This window comes from Cimex lectularius, unplaced genomic scaffold, assembly GCF_000648675.2.
Source record: "Cimex lectularius strain Harlan isolate CLEC.00 unplaced genomic scaffold, Clec_2.1 scaffold138, whole genome shotgun sequence".
Classification (NCBI taxonomy): Eukaryota; Metazoa; Arthropoda; class Insecta; order Hemiptera; family Cimicidae; genus Cimex; species Cimex lectularius.
In genome coordinates, this window is record NW_019394229.1 from 527501 (window position 1) to 545564 (window position 18064).

General features: G+C 32.0%; 1 protein-coding gene across 1 annotated transcript in view; it reads left to right on the top strand.

Moving 5' to 3' along the window:
- The window catches only part of LOC106665016 (putative nucleotidyltransferase FAM46C), a 434493-nt gene that overhangs the window by 32360 nt on the left and 384069 nt on the right, over positions 1-18064 (top strand). Inside the window, exon 2 of the mRNA XM_014391140.2 lies at positions 3891-4017. Within this exon, the coding sequence (XP_014246626.1) occupies positions 3891-4017 (127 nt within the window). The remainder of the gene's footprint in view (positions 1-3890; positions 4018-18064) is intronic.

Below are 18064 nucleotides of genomic sequence, written 5' to 3' on the forward strand. Positions count from 1 at the left end.
CACAATATTATTAATTTATGAATCCATGATTTTATGATATTAACTATTTTCCCTCAGATGTTTTAGATATTTTCTTTTGAAAGTACGAAAACTGCTGTCAGAGGAAATATTAGTAGTATACATACAGGTATATGCTGGTAATTAAGAAAGAGCTGGAGTATGTTTTAGTTCTATGAATTTGAATTCGGAATATATTGCTTTGTCTTAAGTTTAATGTTTCAATTTTGAGAGAGAGAGAGAGAGAGAGAGAGAGAGAGAGAGAGAGAGAGAGAGAGAGAGAGAGAGAGAGAGAGGTAAGAATAGAATATTATAATGAAAAAGCATGATGGGTGAAATGGAAAGAAAGAGAGCGGGAGGATGAAAGAAGCGATCGAAATCGAAAAAAGAGAGAAATAGGGGAAGGAGATAATGTTCCCGATATCGTTCTACCTTAAGGTTATAATTATCTTGTCCTTAAAACTTCTTTTAGCAACCTAAACGATATTTAATTGGTTTGATTTTTGACATGAAAAACTGATTAACAGGTGAGCTATTTGTTATAAATTTATGCCTTATGCTAGGCTTTGAAGCCTATCATGCGAAACGCGATGTGTAATGTAAAGTTCAAGTATTATAAATATAGGAAAGTTGTGAGAAAATAGAATTGCAGTTTGATTCGTTTAGTTGTAAATCAATGAATTATGGAGGATCGTACATTTCTCTCCTTTCTCTCTCACTCTCTCTCTCTCTCTCTCTCTCTCTCTCTCTCTCTCTCTCTCTCTCTCTATCGCTTNCACACACACACACACACACACACACACACACACACACACACACACACACACACACACACACACTTTCTCAACTCGCCTCGCCATAAATCTAAATTGTGCCCAGCATGTAACAGCCAAGCCGGGTCAAGGCTTTTAGAAACCACAATTAACCGATGTAATGTGTGTGTATTCAGCATATCAAATAGCCCCAGCTAGACCAAGTCGGTCCGATTTCATACGATGCTAATGATGTCGACCACTGTCAGCTTTGTCATTAGTGATATAGCTAGTATTGCTAGTTTCTCTTGGCCTCTTGCTCCTCTTAATAACATGCCTGGTACCATTATCGTTGATCAGTTCAAAAGTTATTTAGTCTACGACACAGAAGAAAATTTAAGACTAAAGCTGTAAATAAATAATAAAAGAAACACTAATGTTCTAATGATGAAATTTGGTTAGATTTTCTTAAACTGACATTAAATATATCTATATTTTTGAACGAGTTTAACATATTTGTTGTTCTTGGTCTTACAGTGGAAGCTTATAAAATTTTACGTATAACTGGATCATGGGAATGTTTAGTATGGTCTGTGATAATTCCTAAAGGTTTATTAGTTTTAGCAATAATTTTATTAATGTGTGTGTGAAAGATTATCTGACTGTCAATAATGACCCCAAGATTTGTTAGAATTTAAAAGAATATTATTAGTTGAACGCCAAATTATGTTTTAGTAAGACATATGGAAATTGTAAGCAGCCAGAAACAGGATTAATTTTTAAGAATATGTTTAAATAATCTGCGAAAAGTAGGTTTATAACGAATAGAAGATATCGTTTATTTAGATTTTAAAACGAAGCGGCCCTAAGTGCGACCCTTGAGGAACTCCAGAGCTTGCTAGAAAATTATGAGACAATACCGATTTTAATTTTACTTTAACCATTCGAGCTTCTAAATAGGATGCAAACCAACGTAATAAAGTACTATGTATGCCTAATTTTTGTAATTTCTGTAGTAGAATCGTATGATCAACACTATCGAAAGCTTTTGAAAAATCACTGTAAATGTAATCAACTTGTAATCCTTCAGATAAAGATTGTAATATATAATCTGTAAATATTAGTAAGTTGGTTAATGTAGATCTTTACGAATGAAAACTATGATAAGTAAGGTGTATACAAAACAAGAGAAAAGAGAAATATAATAATACATTTATTAATAATAAGTTAATTACTTAAAAACATTACAATGGTACACTACTCCGATAACAGAATGACCTGCTTTATGGTAGGTGCCTATAAAAAGCTATATTTTCGACAGAATATCGAGAAAATCTACGATATAACATACGAAAAATTAAACTTTCAATCTTTAAGTTCAATTTAATATTGAATAGTTTTTATTAACTTGTTTAATTGTGTGTCGTTTGGTAGTGAATGGGAGATTTGGCACTCAATAGCTGTTTTTTTAGAAATTTATAGAATGTTCTGGTGATAATCGATTTAAAAGGATATCTATTTCAAGATATATATGACGTGTTTTAGACTATTAACGCCATATTTGGACCGAACATTTATTGATGATTCTACACTCCAAAATAAGAGACAAATATCCGCCATTTCTTGTGAAGGCCCTGGTTTTGCCCAAAAAAATTTGAAAGTTGAAATTTTCCGGTTTTTAATATTTTTATTTCGCGTTCTACTTGCTCAAATGAACTGTGAATATATCATTTTACAACATGTCGATTATAATAAAAATATAGTCAAAGCTATCTAAGTTTAAAACTATCCAAAAAATTTCAAAAAACCAATTCTTTTTTCAAGAAAACTAGGTCATAATTTCTTTTCTTAAAACTAATATGAAATTTCGTTTTAGCACCTCCAGAGACCCCTAAATGTAAATTTTTGTTTGAATTTAAATGTATCGATTTTTTGACCCCTTATATTTTCCCACATTTTTCTTCATTTTTTTTAAGAATTCGTTATCGCAATATCTGATTGAAACGGCTATAATTAAAAATAGGCTAAAAGGATTTTTAACGACGTACGTACCATAAAAATATATAAAAGATTTTTATAAAAAAGTACTCAAAATAGGAATATCATTTGTCAAAAATTAACCTCGGGTTTTTAAATAGAAATAATAGTACGGTTTTAATATTTGATACAGTAATAAAATGCACTTGACAATTTTTTTTAAATGAATTATCAACCATAAAAATCGGTTTTGATAAAAATGTTGCTACAGCTTGCTCTAGGAATGTCAGTCTCGCAGGTCGTCGAAATCATCAGTCAAAAAATTAATTTACACTGATTTCGGCGAAAGTTGGTATTTAAGGATTTTATCAACGAGGTCAAATCCAAGTTTCGACCATTTTCTAACCTACTTTGCTTATAGAATGTTTGTTAAAATATGCAAAAAATTCATTATTTTGTCGATTTATCTTGTTAAATCGTACAAAATTATAATATTCTCCGTTGAAGAACACACGTTTTTATGTTAACCAACAATGAAACTGTTATAACAAAACATATTTTTTAATCTATTCGCAATAACTGGCGCATACGTGTCCGATATTTTGGAGTGTAGAATCACCAAAAAAAGTTTCGTCCAAATCTACGACACAGCAACCTGGTCGTCCCCTTGTAAGTTTTGTAAATGGGATTGTCGAGTAGTCCAGAAATACCTTGGGAGTGTTTCAAGGTGGTATTTTTATCTGCTGGACTTTTAAAAAGCCGATGTGCATTGAACTCGTGTTGGGCGACGATAAGGAAAAATGCTTCAGTAACGTGTCGGGGAATCAGTTGCAAATGTACGCGGCGTGTGAAGTCTCGCTATGTATGTTACGGGGGGGAACATGCGCCTTGTAGTGGCCGGCACAATCAGCTGATCGCCCCACTTCTGAATCTGACAGCACGCCCAGTCCTCAACCTACGACCGTCTTTCTTTCCTTTTGTGACGGCTCTGTGCGCGGGTTCTGCCAGTGTCCCACTTTTATCCGTTCCACCCCCTCCCTGTGTTTTTTGAGCTTTTGTGAGAGAAAAACCAACACCCTCCCCCGAAACCCCTGACCGGCAGAAATTTTTTTTTTAAATTCGTTCAACTTCCGTTTACTAATAGCCGTGTGTTTTGACCGCTAGGATGGAGACACCGACAACTAAAGTGATGAAAGAACCGACGACGGTGCCGGCCGCCGGAGAAGAGCTCGAGAAGAAGCCCGACCTACCCAAAAGACTCACAGACATCAAGAATCTTCAATTCATGCAGGTTGGTCCCTTCTTCCATATGTTACATAATGAGTTTTTTCAGCTAATCCATCATAACAAACGACGGTCCAGGTCCATAACGAAAAGTAATTAATTATTATTGCCTATAATCAAAGGTACCAGCAATCCTTGTAACGAAGAAGTCTTACGTGACACGTGTACTCCCAAGGTTTGCTGTTTAACTGTCCTTTTGAATTGAAGAGAAAACATTTTAGATTATTGTATCAGAGGAATTGATAATTTTTTAAATTCTTATATGTTTAACGGTCATAATTAACTTATTTAATTATTTCAATTAATTATAATTTTATCTAAAGTCTGGGTTCCGATGAAAAAGTCAGTGTCACGAGCGGGATTCGAACCCACGACCTTCGGCTAAATCCAGGTGGGTTCACACTGACTTTTTCATCTCAACCAAAACTTTAGATAAAGTTATAATTAATTGAAATTATTTATAAAATATAATTGCTTTATATTTATATTATTTATTAATATGTAAGTACGTCAGATCGGATTGCGTTACGCTTTCTTTAAAAAGCCGTGAATTTTCGATGTTTTAAATTCAGCAATACTTAAATTATATAAAAAATAATGAAAAAATCACATACATTCATTGTTAACAGATATAGTTGAAAATCAACAAAAATACCGATAAAATTGTTTAAATTTTGATATTTTAATATTTTCGGCCATTTTTTTAGAAGGTTCGTATATACACAAGTTACTTTTACGTTTCGGAATTATTGCCATAATAATTGTTTATTTTAATACGAAACGAAAACTTACATTAATACTTAATATCCCACGTGGTCGATACCGGCCGGCTTTTCAGTACAGGATTTACCGACGATGTATTTGAACATAATGGATGATTGAATTTCAAATAAAAATGGCAACGATAATCGACGGTTATGACAAGCCCGTAATAATTATATAACAAAACTGTACATATGTAGGAAAAATTTAAATAATTTAAGTGATTAAAATTTGAATGACAAAAACAATCAGAATTGCAAATCATAGTTTACATGTTCGTATAAGTATATTATTAACTACTAGATATTTTATACATTTTAGTGTCAACAACCTTGAGATATGTAATTAATGTGTAATTATCTACTGTTAGGCATTTTTTATTGAATGCGTATAATTTTAATGCGTAGAAAACTGGTCAGACATGAAAAATAAAAAATACAATAAATACCAATAATTCACTACTTTCGTGGTCCGTTTGACCAATTAATACATGACAATTAATTAAGGTTTTTAGGTACAAGGTACAATAAATACCATTTTCCAATATTCCTGCATGCACAATTTTTAAACGAATTTTATCGGCAATCAACAAACTTGATTTACAAACGTGTTTATCAATATGTTTAAATTATTAAGATCTGCTTCTTCGAATAGCGGAAATATTCAGATTTGACCTGAAAATTAAGAGGCTACTGTTGTTTAAGTATTTTCTTAAGTGTCATAAAAACGACAGAATTGTTATAAAAAATTGTTGTCAACACCCTTGAAAATTGTTGATAAATTTTAACAGTTAGGCTTTTCTTATTGTATCTAAATCTTGGACAGATTTGAGAAAACAAAAATATTTCTATTTGTTGGTCACTTGATTTATTTTGTACGCATTTAATAGGTAATTCATAAACGAGATTGACATAGGTTTTGTTATTAGTGACAAAATGATTAAAATGTGCTTAGCAGAATTTACAAATTAAAAAAAAAAATTTATTTTATTTTATTTGCACATCAGAATCTGGTCGTACTTTGGCTCCTTCAAAACATGTAAGCCCAGTATTTAAATCTGTGGTGATTAGTGACCGTTAGTCGATAATTATTCAGAAATCGTGACATGAGGTCTGGTGTAATGTAGGTTTCAGAAAAACATTTTCTTTATCGTGCAAACGTTTCGATCTTTATTGAGATCATCTTCAGGGCCTGGGATTTACAAATATTGTTTACATATTACAATTACATGTTGGATGTGGAAAAGTGAATTTTTACAATGCAAAATATATTTTATATACTCAATCAAAGTATTTCTACTCACTCAAAGTGTTTGTCGTCAAAGACATCACACCAGACCGCATCTCACGATTTCTAAATAAATATCGATTAACGGTCACTAATCACCACACTTTGATTGAATATAAAAAATATATTTGTGCATTGTATAAATTCACTTCTTTCCACATTCTACATGTATTTGTTAAATATAAACAATGTTTGTAAATCCCAGGCCCTGACGATGATCTCAATAAAGATCGAAACATTAGCACGATAAAGAAAAAGTTTTTCTGAAACCTACATCACACCAGACCGCCTCTTACGATTTCTGATTAACCAATATTTAAAGTTTAAAACATTACAGAGATTTCCATAAATTTTTGTGTCAATAAATTTGAATATTGTTAACAATTACTGGTCGGTTACTCACAAATTTATACGATTAATTAAAAATATATACAAAGGGGCGAATTTTAAGTTGAAGCTTAATGGAAAAATTGTTAGTCATGACGTTTCAATTACAAAAGGCGTTTTACAAGGGGGTGTCATTGTCCCTATTGTTGTTTAATGTATATTCTTGACTCATTGGCGGTCTCGCGATGTTCTGCATTCTTGTCTGCTACCCAATTTTGTTTAAAGAAAGTGAAAGAAGATTTAATTGAAAATTTGATGTTTCATCGGGTAGGATGAATTCTTAATACAACATGTAATCCGACTTTAACTATAATAATAGGGTAAATTCAAAGTAAAGCAGAATTGCACAAATAAGCGTTAGCTGACAAACAACAACGCCATTTTTAATTTAATGGCAATCTTATAATATAGTCATAATTAACACGTTCTATTTGCAGTCATGGCCAACCAGAGAGTATGGAACTATTTTTTTACATTGTCCAATATTTTCACCGCAACGACAAACGTATTTAAATAAGTGTGTAGAACTTGGCAAGCAGGACGTTAAAATAGGGATTTTATTATCTGCTAAAGAAAAAACTCAAGTTGATGATCTGTTCTATTTCTTTTCTGCTGCTATGAAATTAAGGGCATTTATACAGGCTGAATAAAATAATTTGTTGTATGCTATGTTAAGAAAATGACCACATAAACTGAGGTTACAAATAACCAAAAGACAACACATTTATTTTTTATTTTTATATTAGTACCGTATACCACTTGCTTCTATAGTACTTTTTTTTTACGAGGGTTTGCAACAGCAGAGGTCATAGCAACCCTCGGGGTGCCGGTGTTTTTGAAAAAAAAAAACCATTTTTAAGTACGTCTGGTTCGAATGCAGGGCCGCTGGATTCGAACCCGGGACCTTTACCTTACAGTGATGAGCGCCGTGTCAACGCCTAAACCGTTGCGTCCACCGGCGCTCCCCCCCCCCCTATAGTACCTTGTTACTTTAGAATTTAGCAACCTAATTATTCCTAATGATCATGTTAATGAGCACAATAAAATTTTATTTGTCTATCTTTAAACATACCAATAAATACAAAAAACGATTTTTTAAACACTTCTAGAAGAATAAAATAAATTATCCATATAAAGAAAAAATTTTCCCTATGAGAAATGCAAATTTTGGCTACCAACAGCCATAATCTGTCCCTCCAACATTAACCAAAATTAAAAAGAAACATTTAAAATAGTGTTTACTTTTACGTGTCGTTTTTAGAATTAATTAAATTACAGTTGTTCCACATATACTAGTAATGTTTGAACGAAACATTGTTTTCCTGATGCAATTATGAATATAATGGTTTTAGTTTCATGTTGATACTGTTCCGAACAAATTTCATGGTTGGGTAAAATTCGATAAGCACCAACTTCATAATTATATCGACCGCTTTTGGTCGAGGGGTTTTATTTCTCCACCGGTGGAACTTTTTCCCATGGAACTCGAACCTCGATCCTTTGTAATCTGTGATGATTTCGGCGCGATTATGTCCGGTGATCGTTCTACCCAACGACCCGGAAGATCTTCCACTGATATGTATTTTTTATGGCTTGTCATGAAAAGGAAAATGAACGGTGGGCGAGAAAAATTCAGGCCATTGATTCAAATTAGAAAAGAAAAGAAAGGGCCGAAAGTGAACGGTGTGGAAAACCGAAGGTTAAAAAAATACTAGAAGTACTCAATATTATTTCTTCAGGTGGAACACGATTAAAATAGATTTCCCTATGCACGAATGGAATTGATTATTATTTGACTAAATATAATATTTACAATTTACTATTGCTCTAATGCTTAGGTGATAAACTGATCAGTTAAAAACAAAACATATTTCCTCAAAGTGAAATCTTCTAAAGTGTAACAATTTTTCATAGTGTGAATGCGTTATAATTCTGAAGGTCTTAAAGTTTGAATTTAAAAATGTATATTTCCTCATCTAAAAAGTTTTTAAGTTATACAAACTCCCATAAAAGAGAGAACAACTAAAGGCTCCTTTATGCTCTGAACAATTTAGATATCTTTCTCAAATTTGATAATCAAAAACAAATAAAAACAATTTTACCAGTATCCAATTCTGACCCGTTTGCATGCTGGTTTTTTAAAATTAAATGTGAATTGCTTCCTCTCAACTATAATCCGAGAAGAGATAACTGCTTGATAATAAGAGCCTTTATTTGCGACATAAAATAAAAAATTTAACAAAGAGTGTATTAGGCATAGAATTAAAAGGAAGTTTTAGGTTAAAACCATTACCTATACCACCTAAATTTTTTTTATAATAGTAAAGAGAAGTATAAATATAAGCGTCACCAGTTCAAAGAGGGGAAAATTGGAAAAAACAACCTCGCTGATAAAATTTACAGAAACTTTTCCAGAGTGCTTACAAACATTACAATTTTTATCATTAACTTAAAATGATCTTCCAACACAAATGCAATGGAAAGGCCAGAGAAGACCCCTTCCATTTCTTAGCGGAAAGTCCGATTGTGGCAGAATTCAGATTGAGACACTTAGGTCTGTTCTCAATAACAAGACAATCGTCTCATTAAATAATTCTGTTTTAACTTAGTAAACCTTTGTGAGGTGTTTAGTGACCGTTAGCGAATGATTATTTGGTGATCGTGAGGTGCGATCTGATGCGACGTAGGTTTTAGAAAAACGTTTTATTTATCATGCCAACGTTTCGACCTTTATTGAGATAATCTTCAGGGCTCAAAGTGTTTGTTTTTCGTGTAGATGTGTCATTCTTGAGTGTCGTGTTGTCGTCGGGTAACACGACACACAAGAATGACACATCTACTCGGAAAACACACACTTTGAGCCCTGAAGATGATCTCAATAAAGATCGAAACGTTGGCACGATAAAGAAAATGTTTTTCTAAAACCTACGTCACACCAGACCGCATCTCACGACCTCCAAATAATTTTATTTATTGTATTTTTTCTGTGGTGTTTAAATGATACAATGTTTATAAATCCCAGGCCCTGAAGATGATCTCAATAATGATCGAAACGTTAGCACGATTAAGAAAATGTTTTTCTAAAACCTACGTCACACCAGACCGCATCTCACGACCTCCAAATAATTTTATTTATTGTATTTTTTCTGTGATGTTTAAATGATACAATGTTTATAAATCCCAGGCCCTGAAGATGATCTCAATAATGATCGAAACGTTGGCATGATAAAGAAAATGTTTTTCTAAAATCTACGTCACATCAGACCGCACGTCACGATCTCCAAATAATCAGTAACCTTTGTTAAATAAGCCTGGAGTTACAGGAAAGAATTGACTTCATATTTTAATTATTAAAGCTTTTTTTATGTCACCTAATAATACATTCAGAAGCTTTTTTTATGTCACCTAATAATTTATTCAGTAGGTCCCCCCCCCTAGAGATTTCTAATGAGATGGCCTGCTCAAATCATTAGAATAGTATAAATAAGTTTACTAATAAGAAGTTTCATGTGCTTGTTTATTAAAAATAAATATATAAATAATTTAAAAAAAAACCTTTTTTCTCGTTTTTCCGGCAAACGGTTGTCAACCATAGCTGTAATGTGCTTTTATTTATTATTATAACTTAACCTTTTTGTAACTAATTATATCGTTGAATAAAGTACATTTTCATTTCATTTCAATTTTATCAGTGTATAAAAGCTATTAGATAACATTTGATTAACAATGTTCAGCCTTAAAACATCAGATATTTCCACAAAATTCACTTTAGTTATCCACGATTTTTTTAAATTATTTAAATAAAAATAAATTAATGTTGAACTTAATCGATTCAAGTATACATTGTTCTGACAAAGAAATGCACTTTACTATAAATTCAAAATATTCAATTTTAGTACAGAGTACCCATTTGATACGAAAGGTTGTACTGAAGGCTATCGCTAAAATGATAATGTAGAATATGTTTTAATGGGTAGGGACTAAATATTATATTTTTTAAATAGAAATCAATTGTGCAATTTAAAATTAGAGAAATAAATTTTAATTTAAAATTAAAGCTTAGTGTAAATTAAATATTGTAAGGTGAAATATATCGTTCCTAAGTATAACGAAGAAAAAAATATGTTTAAATATTGAAAGCCTCTCTTCTTTATTTTTGAATATTTAAGTACACAAAGGTCACAAAAGTCATTGATAAAATTCTTGGTTGAATGATTTTTTTTAATAGAAAAAGGTGTTAAAATTTTTTAATGTGGTATAAAATATTTCTTCATGATGTAAGATCCATATTTTCTTATATGAAAGTTGATCTTGAGAGGATGCATTACAGTTTCAATAGAAATCCTTCTTCAGCCCCATTAATCAACCCGGTTTGAGAATATTTGAACCGCCGGGACTTAAGTTTCATAAGAGCTGGAAAGAAACCCTCGGGTGATTTGGTATCACAATTTTTTATTTGGTATTTTGGTAAATACACATTCCGTTTGAAAAATTACATATTTACCTGCCCGGTTTGTTCCGAGCCTCAGAAGTCTGAATTAATTACTTCGGACGAATGCTACTTGGCTGAAGCAGTAATACACCAATACATCACTGTCCGGTTCATAAATTTCTTGAATATGACTTTTAGAGAAAATACGTGTCCATGCTTCTTTTCTTCACCTTTAACGAGTTTTTTAGTTTAACAAACGGCTATTTGGGAAGAGAAAACCAACAATAGGAAAAAAACCTGGAATTCCATTAAATGCCGAATAAGGAAAAACCTATTTTCATACATATTTCAAATCAGCATTTTTTATTTATGTATTTACGGAGTAATTTTCCTATATATAAATATATCACATACAAAAAAAAATCTAACATGATTATATATAATTTCGTACAAAAGTTACGATTTTTTAGTGTTTATTTAAGAAAAACACGTTGCTTTACATAAAAACTGAATTTTCTCCATTGTAACGTAACTTGTCTCAACTTTTGACCCCATTTTAAGCTTTACCACGGAATTTCCTTTTTGATTGATCCACTTTTGTTCTAAAAATTGCCAGTCTACTTACAAAGCAATTGCACAAAGATCAAGAAATTTTTACGAAATGGTAACTTTGGTTCAACGTATTTAAATCGAAGCGCCCTTATCTTACATTTTTAAAAATGTCAAATAACCTTTACATTTTATGAGTTTTCCAACTGTCTTATCGAAACCTAGGTCGTTTTGATTTTTTGATGGGCAATTTAGTTGAAAGTTTGTAAAACCTGGACATAGGAATTACATGCAGAGTTGACCGGGGACGTACATTAATAATTAGCAAATACATTCTGAAATATTTTTTTTACTAAAGAAACAAATCGTTTTTCAGAATAAAAATTAACACATTTTAAAATGACAAACTTCTTTCGTTTGGCAAAAAAGAATGTGACTCAAACTTTCGAACTCAAGCGTCACGAGCGGGATTCGAACCCACGATCTTCGGCTAAATACGCCGCTGCTCTACCACTTGAGCTATCCGTGACTTCGATCCACTCGGACACTCGGAAAGATAGGTTGAGATGGGAAGTTGGTGTCCGAGTGGATCGAAGTCACGAAGGTCGTGGGTTCGAATCTCGCTCGTGTCGCTGACTTTTTTATCTCGACCAATAACTTTCATAAATATTAATTAATTGAAAAATACGTTAAACAAGTTAACCTGCTATTTTACCCCGGACCAGGGTTTTCCCAACTTTCAACTGAATTTGGCCATCAAAAAATCAAGATAACCCAAGTTTGGAATAAATCCTTGGAAAAATCATAAAATGTTAAATTTTTAGCTGGCTTGACATTTTTAAAAATATAATGTAAGGGCATTTTGATCTCTGTGCAGTTATTTAGAATAAAAGTGGATTGAATAAAAGGAAATTCGGTGCTAAATCTAAAAACAGGATCGAAAGTTGGTAAAGTTACGTTAGAGCGGAGAAAATTCAGGTTTTATACACAGTAACGTGTTTTTCTTAAATAAACACTAAAAAATTGTAACTTTTGAACGAATTGAGATAACACCGTGAAGTTTACGGCAATCAGCTTTTCTTTAGATGTACTGCTACGGAAACCTTTTATTAACACGACGAGTTGACGCCCCTGTGTACAAAATAATATTTCCAGTTAGTCTCTTAAAAATGCCGATTTGAATTATATTTGAAAATACGTTATTCCTTATTCGGTATTTAATGGAATTCCAGTTTTTTCCTATTGCTAGTTTTCTTTTCCCAAATAGCCGTTTGTTCAACGAAAAACTCTCTTGTTTAGGTTTCAGAACGTTTTATAACCATTTCGTCATCGAATATGACTAAACTGTATGTAACCATAGAAATTTTTTAAAATAAAAGCTGTGAGATTACGGGTTATCAGCTCACAACTAATACATACATATCCATAGATACAAACAGTTTTACATAAGTTAAATTTAAACCAAAATCTGTGGTATTCCGAGTTTTGAACTCCAGTTGATATAAAGAGAAATAAAAATGTCCAACACAATGAGTTGCTTATCATCATGTCTGTATCCGATCATCCGGTCAAAAATAAAAAACATATAATTCCAGTTGCGGTCGACTGCAGTTATAATTATTATGTAATTCAATTACATATACTATACTGCATTTTGGTGTTACTGTGATATTTTTGCTTTAAAGAATTTCAGCATGGTTATGTTTGTTTTTTCCTAAAAGTACGGTTCTATAAAGATTAAGAATTGTGTTGAAGTTTGACCCAATTCTACTTTAAAAAAATTCTTTTTCCACACAAGTGAGGAACTTGAGAAAGGTTGTTTTATTGTTTGTTTATTGCCAGTACGAGATATTTTTCTGTGGGAGGCAAGATAAGTTGCTTTCCGTTTTGCCTTTACGATTCAGATAATAACATTGTCTTGCTTTTTGATTGTTTCTCGTTCGAAGTGTATTTTAGATTTGTTTTTGTAATTTGGCTTTACGCTTTCTAAAACTGTATCTTTGACACACTTGTTTAAAAATGTTCGCATAAATCTTTCGAGACTGTTACGATATAAGGAGCAGGGTTTCAACACTGTGCTATTTAAAAACTCCGATCGTATCGCCGATTCTATTTTGATACAGTTTCGAGTAGAACTCCGAAATTTAATGAAGGGTGAAAACTTTTCTCGGCGAGTTTGAAACCCATTTAAAATTCGCCGGGTTGAAAGTCTGACAAACCAGCGTTTGTTGAACTTAACTTTTCTGTTTGCGTTCCCTACTCGGCCGACAGATATTATCGCTGTTATTCCTTTAAACTTACAAACTTTTTAAAAGGGAACAAGATTTTATATCACGGGACGTAAATCGGTGCAATCAGTCGTCTGACAAAGTTGAAACAAACGATAAATTGGGCCAAAACTTGTATATTCGTCCTACCCTCTTCAGTATGACAAGAACAACCTTCGTCAAATATCATAAAGATTGTCATTTTTAATATGGAGGTATAAATTTTTTATTCAGTCTTAACTTTTTACTGGTTCTACAGTCTTCTTGTCCACTTATTTGCTAGTTTTCTCATATGGTTCCGTTTCTTTAGGGGGTAATTTTTATAAATAAAAAGGGCTTATTAATTTGAATAATAAGACGTTCACCTGGCATTCAGAAGGAAAATTTAGATGAATAATTGAGGGGACCAAAATGCACTTTTTTTCCAAATTTTTTTCCAGCGATTTTTACGATTAAACATAATCCATATTTATTTAGTGGTCATAATTGACCATAGTAATTATTGCAATTCATTTCCCCGCTCGTGCACTAATTTTTCATCTCTACCAAAAACCTTAGATAAAAGGAATAATTAATTGGATTAAACTTAATTTGAATTTAACTTCACGGTATTGTATTGTGTAATATATTGTACATTCATCTTTATAAAAAAAGTGTGGTGTTTAGTGACCGTTAGCCAATGATTATTTGGAGATCGTGAGGTGCATTCATGGACATTTACTGCTAGAAAATTTAAAAAAAAATACAATGCTAGAAATGTTAGATTTAAAAAAAGAATGGATTTATACATGCTAGAAACGTTTAAATTAAAAAAAAAAGAATTTATACAATGCTACTCTTTGTACAATGTTACACTTTTTTTTAATCAAAAAATTTTCTAGCATTCATTCTTCAAATTCATTCTTTTTTTTTAAATCTAAATTTTCTAGCATTGTATAAAATCTTGTTTTTCACAATGCTAGAAAATTTTACATAAAAAAATGAATTTATACAATGCTACTGTTTGTACAATGTTACACTTTGTTAATCTAAAATTTTCTAGCATTCATTCTTCAAATTCATTCTTTTTTTCAATCTAACATTTTCTAGCATTGTATAAATTTTTTTTTAAATTTTCTAGCATTGAATAAATTCATTTTTTCCACATCCTATATGTATTTGTAAAATTTAAACAATGTTTATAAATCCCAGGCCTGAAGATGATCTCTATAAGGACCGAAACGTTGGCATGATAAAGTAAATGTTTTTCTAAAACCTACGTCACACCAGACCGCACCTCTCGATCTCCAAATAATCTATTAAAAATAGTACAACTTTGAGCACAGAGTAATCGGATTTGAAGTTTTTTAAGTTTCAACCAATATAAAGCAATTTGAAGTGGCTTATTTAAATACAAATTTAATGTATTTTATAAGTATTTTAGATTATTTATCGATTCATTTAGTAAAATTGAACTAAAAAACTTTTTATATATTATTGTATATTATCTATATTGTAGACTATAAATATTATAAACACAAAACTAGGGCCTGCGGTGGCCGAGTGATTAGAGCATCCGAATTGCCTCGCTACGGTTCTGGGTTCGAATCCCAACATAGTCCATGATATTTTAATTTATAATAAATAATAATATATAAAAGTAAATGGTTTGACCCCTTCGTCCGCGCCAACCTACAAGTAATTGGGCGATAAGCCCTTCAGTAAGATTGGAATTACTTTTTTTTCACAAAAAACTAGTTAAGTGTATCATCCTCAGCTGTACCTTATTATTTTATTAAAGATATGTGAGGAGCCACCTTGAGCGTTCATATAACCTCGTAGTTGAAACACCCTCGGAAAAAATAAATGTACAAAAAAGATGTCCGGTATTCTCAGGTCCTGATGGATATTACTTTTATTTTGTACGTACCTATTCCTTAATACTTTGTTTTGGAATAATTGTAACACAGCTATGGAATTTTTTTCGACACAAGATCACATATATCATAGATCCAGATCGGTTTAAGTAACTGATTATAATTATTAATTGGTTAAATTTATAATATGCTAACACTGCGTAGCAACTCACAGTATTGCACAAAAATAACATAAAATTATGTACTAGATTAAATCTAACATTGCTAATAAATAATTATTATGAAGGTGGAAGGAATTGCTTGTGGATAGAAGCTTCAAATTGATAAATGATCTCGATAAATCTCCACAGGTTAATTTTATAAGCACACTTCCAATAATTAAAATACGAATAAAATACAGTTTATTTTAAGAAATGTTCTACGCTTCAAAATAGAATTCTTTCACATTACACAATTTCTTATCGAAGAGGGACCGATTTTCCGTCGACTGATTTCCGAGGATTTATTATATCCGCGTTTAATTTGCATTTGCGCTTGAGTTTATCTTTGAAATAGAGCTATAAATATCATCATAAAGGTAAATAATTGTAACTTTGTCCTTGGTGTGCAAATTAATCAATAAATAATACTGAAATTACAATGAATGAAGTAAAGTTTTACTTCATTTTACAAATTTAACTCGATGTTCTTTTGGACTTAAGGACTTCTTTATGTAGCGCATTTTATTCTAGGATTCAAATTTTTCAAAATATTTAGACTTTCCTTTTAAACAAAGGTTGGTTATTTTAATCGAACAAGTTTTTCTCTTTTTCTCCTTGTATTCTGATATGATTTGATGAACGTATACGACAGTATTCGAAACAGAACATAAAAAATATCAAATTCACTAATTTCGTGGTCCGCTTGAACAATTAATATATTAAAATTAATTAAGGTTTTTTGGTTGAGATAAAAAAGATGCTCGATAATGGCAAAAAGGAGGGAAAATTCAAAAGGTGGGGTTGAGATGGGAAATTAGTGTCCGAATGGATCGAGGTCACGATAGCTCAAGTGGTAGAGCAGCGGCGTATCTAGCTGAAGATCGTGGGTTCGAATCCCGCTCGTGCCAATGACTTTTTTATCTCAACCAAAAAACCTTAATTAATTGTAATAAAAAATATCTTTTATAAGTTAATTTATACATATTCTTGTATCTTGTATAGACAGTGACTTGAAAAAGTTACATGACTCCTTTTTTCACGGAATGCTTTGTACTTTGTAGTAGACGTCCGCATTAAACGAAAGCAATTTATCAAATACTAAAAAAACCAAATATTCAAAAATCCAAACTCCGTTTCTAGTTCATATTAGTTCAATAATTTGCCCATTTTACGAGAAAATAATTCAAACTGTTGGCTCGAAATCAACGGTCAGATTGTTGTTGAGTAAAGATTAATTCGATGAAGGAAGGAGACTGTTAATCGCGAATCAAATTTACATGTCGCTAATTTGAGAAAACGTACACACAAAACCAGGCTTTTTCAAAACAAAAGCAAATTCGGACAGTGAAGATGTTCAGAAGCCTAGTTTTAATCGGGAAGGGGAACAAGGTAACGCGTTTGGCTCAATCCCCCGAATATATATGCTAATAATCCTGCTATACGTGATAAGCAAACACAAAACCTCTGAATCACACGCACTGAGATTTTCAATGGATTTTGCTTCGTGTTCCATTTTTAGAAAATACGTTTTTTGCGTTGACTTTGACCAGTTGTGTAGAAACAACACGCGATAAAACTATCGGCTGTCCATTCCAATGGTCCCTTTAGACAAATAACTGGTAGATTTTTGTCTCAATAATATTAATTATATTATTTAATAGTATCACTAGAAGAATTGGTTAAAAGATACTTCATGGATCAAAATTACAATAATGTGGGAAGTTTAGGGACCGACAAGCAGCTGATGTCATCGCCGGCCCACTGCATGTTTTTAAATCTTTTCCTGTAGTTTCAGGCGTATTTTTTTTAAACCTGCATCCTTATGAGCGTCTCGATCTAACTCACTCACTGTAGGAAGACAACTACAGAATAAATATAGAACATGCAATACATACACACACACACATATATATATATATATATATATATCGTTTCGATTTCGACCTGCTCAGAGGAATATGGAGTAAATCTTGGGAGTGAATGTGACTAAGACTTCTGTATGAGTGTTGTGTGTTATATTTATGTTAATTTATTGAAATGAATGTAATTTATTAGCGTGAGAGGAAGGGGTTATAAGGGTTGGGGGATATATTTAAAGACAAACATAGAAGTCTTGTCACATACTCACCCCTGAGTACTCGATATTCCAGGGGGCGGGGTTAAAGGTTAAACAACCCCTTATATTCACGCTAATAAGTTTCTTTCGTTTCAACAAATTATCATAAATACTATACCCGGTTCATACATAGAAGTCTTGATCACATTCACTCCGCAGATTTACTGGATATTCCACTGGGCAAGTCGAAACCACTTG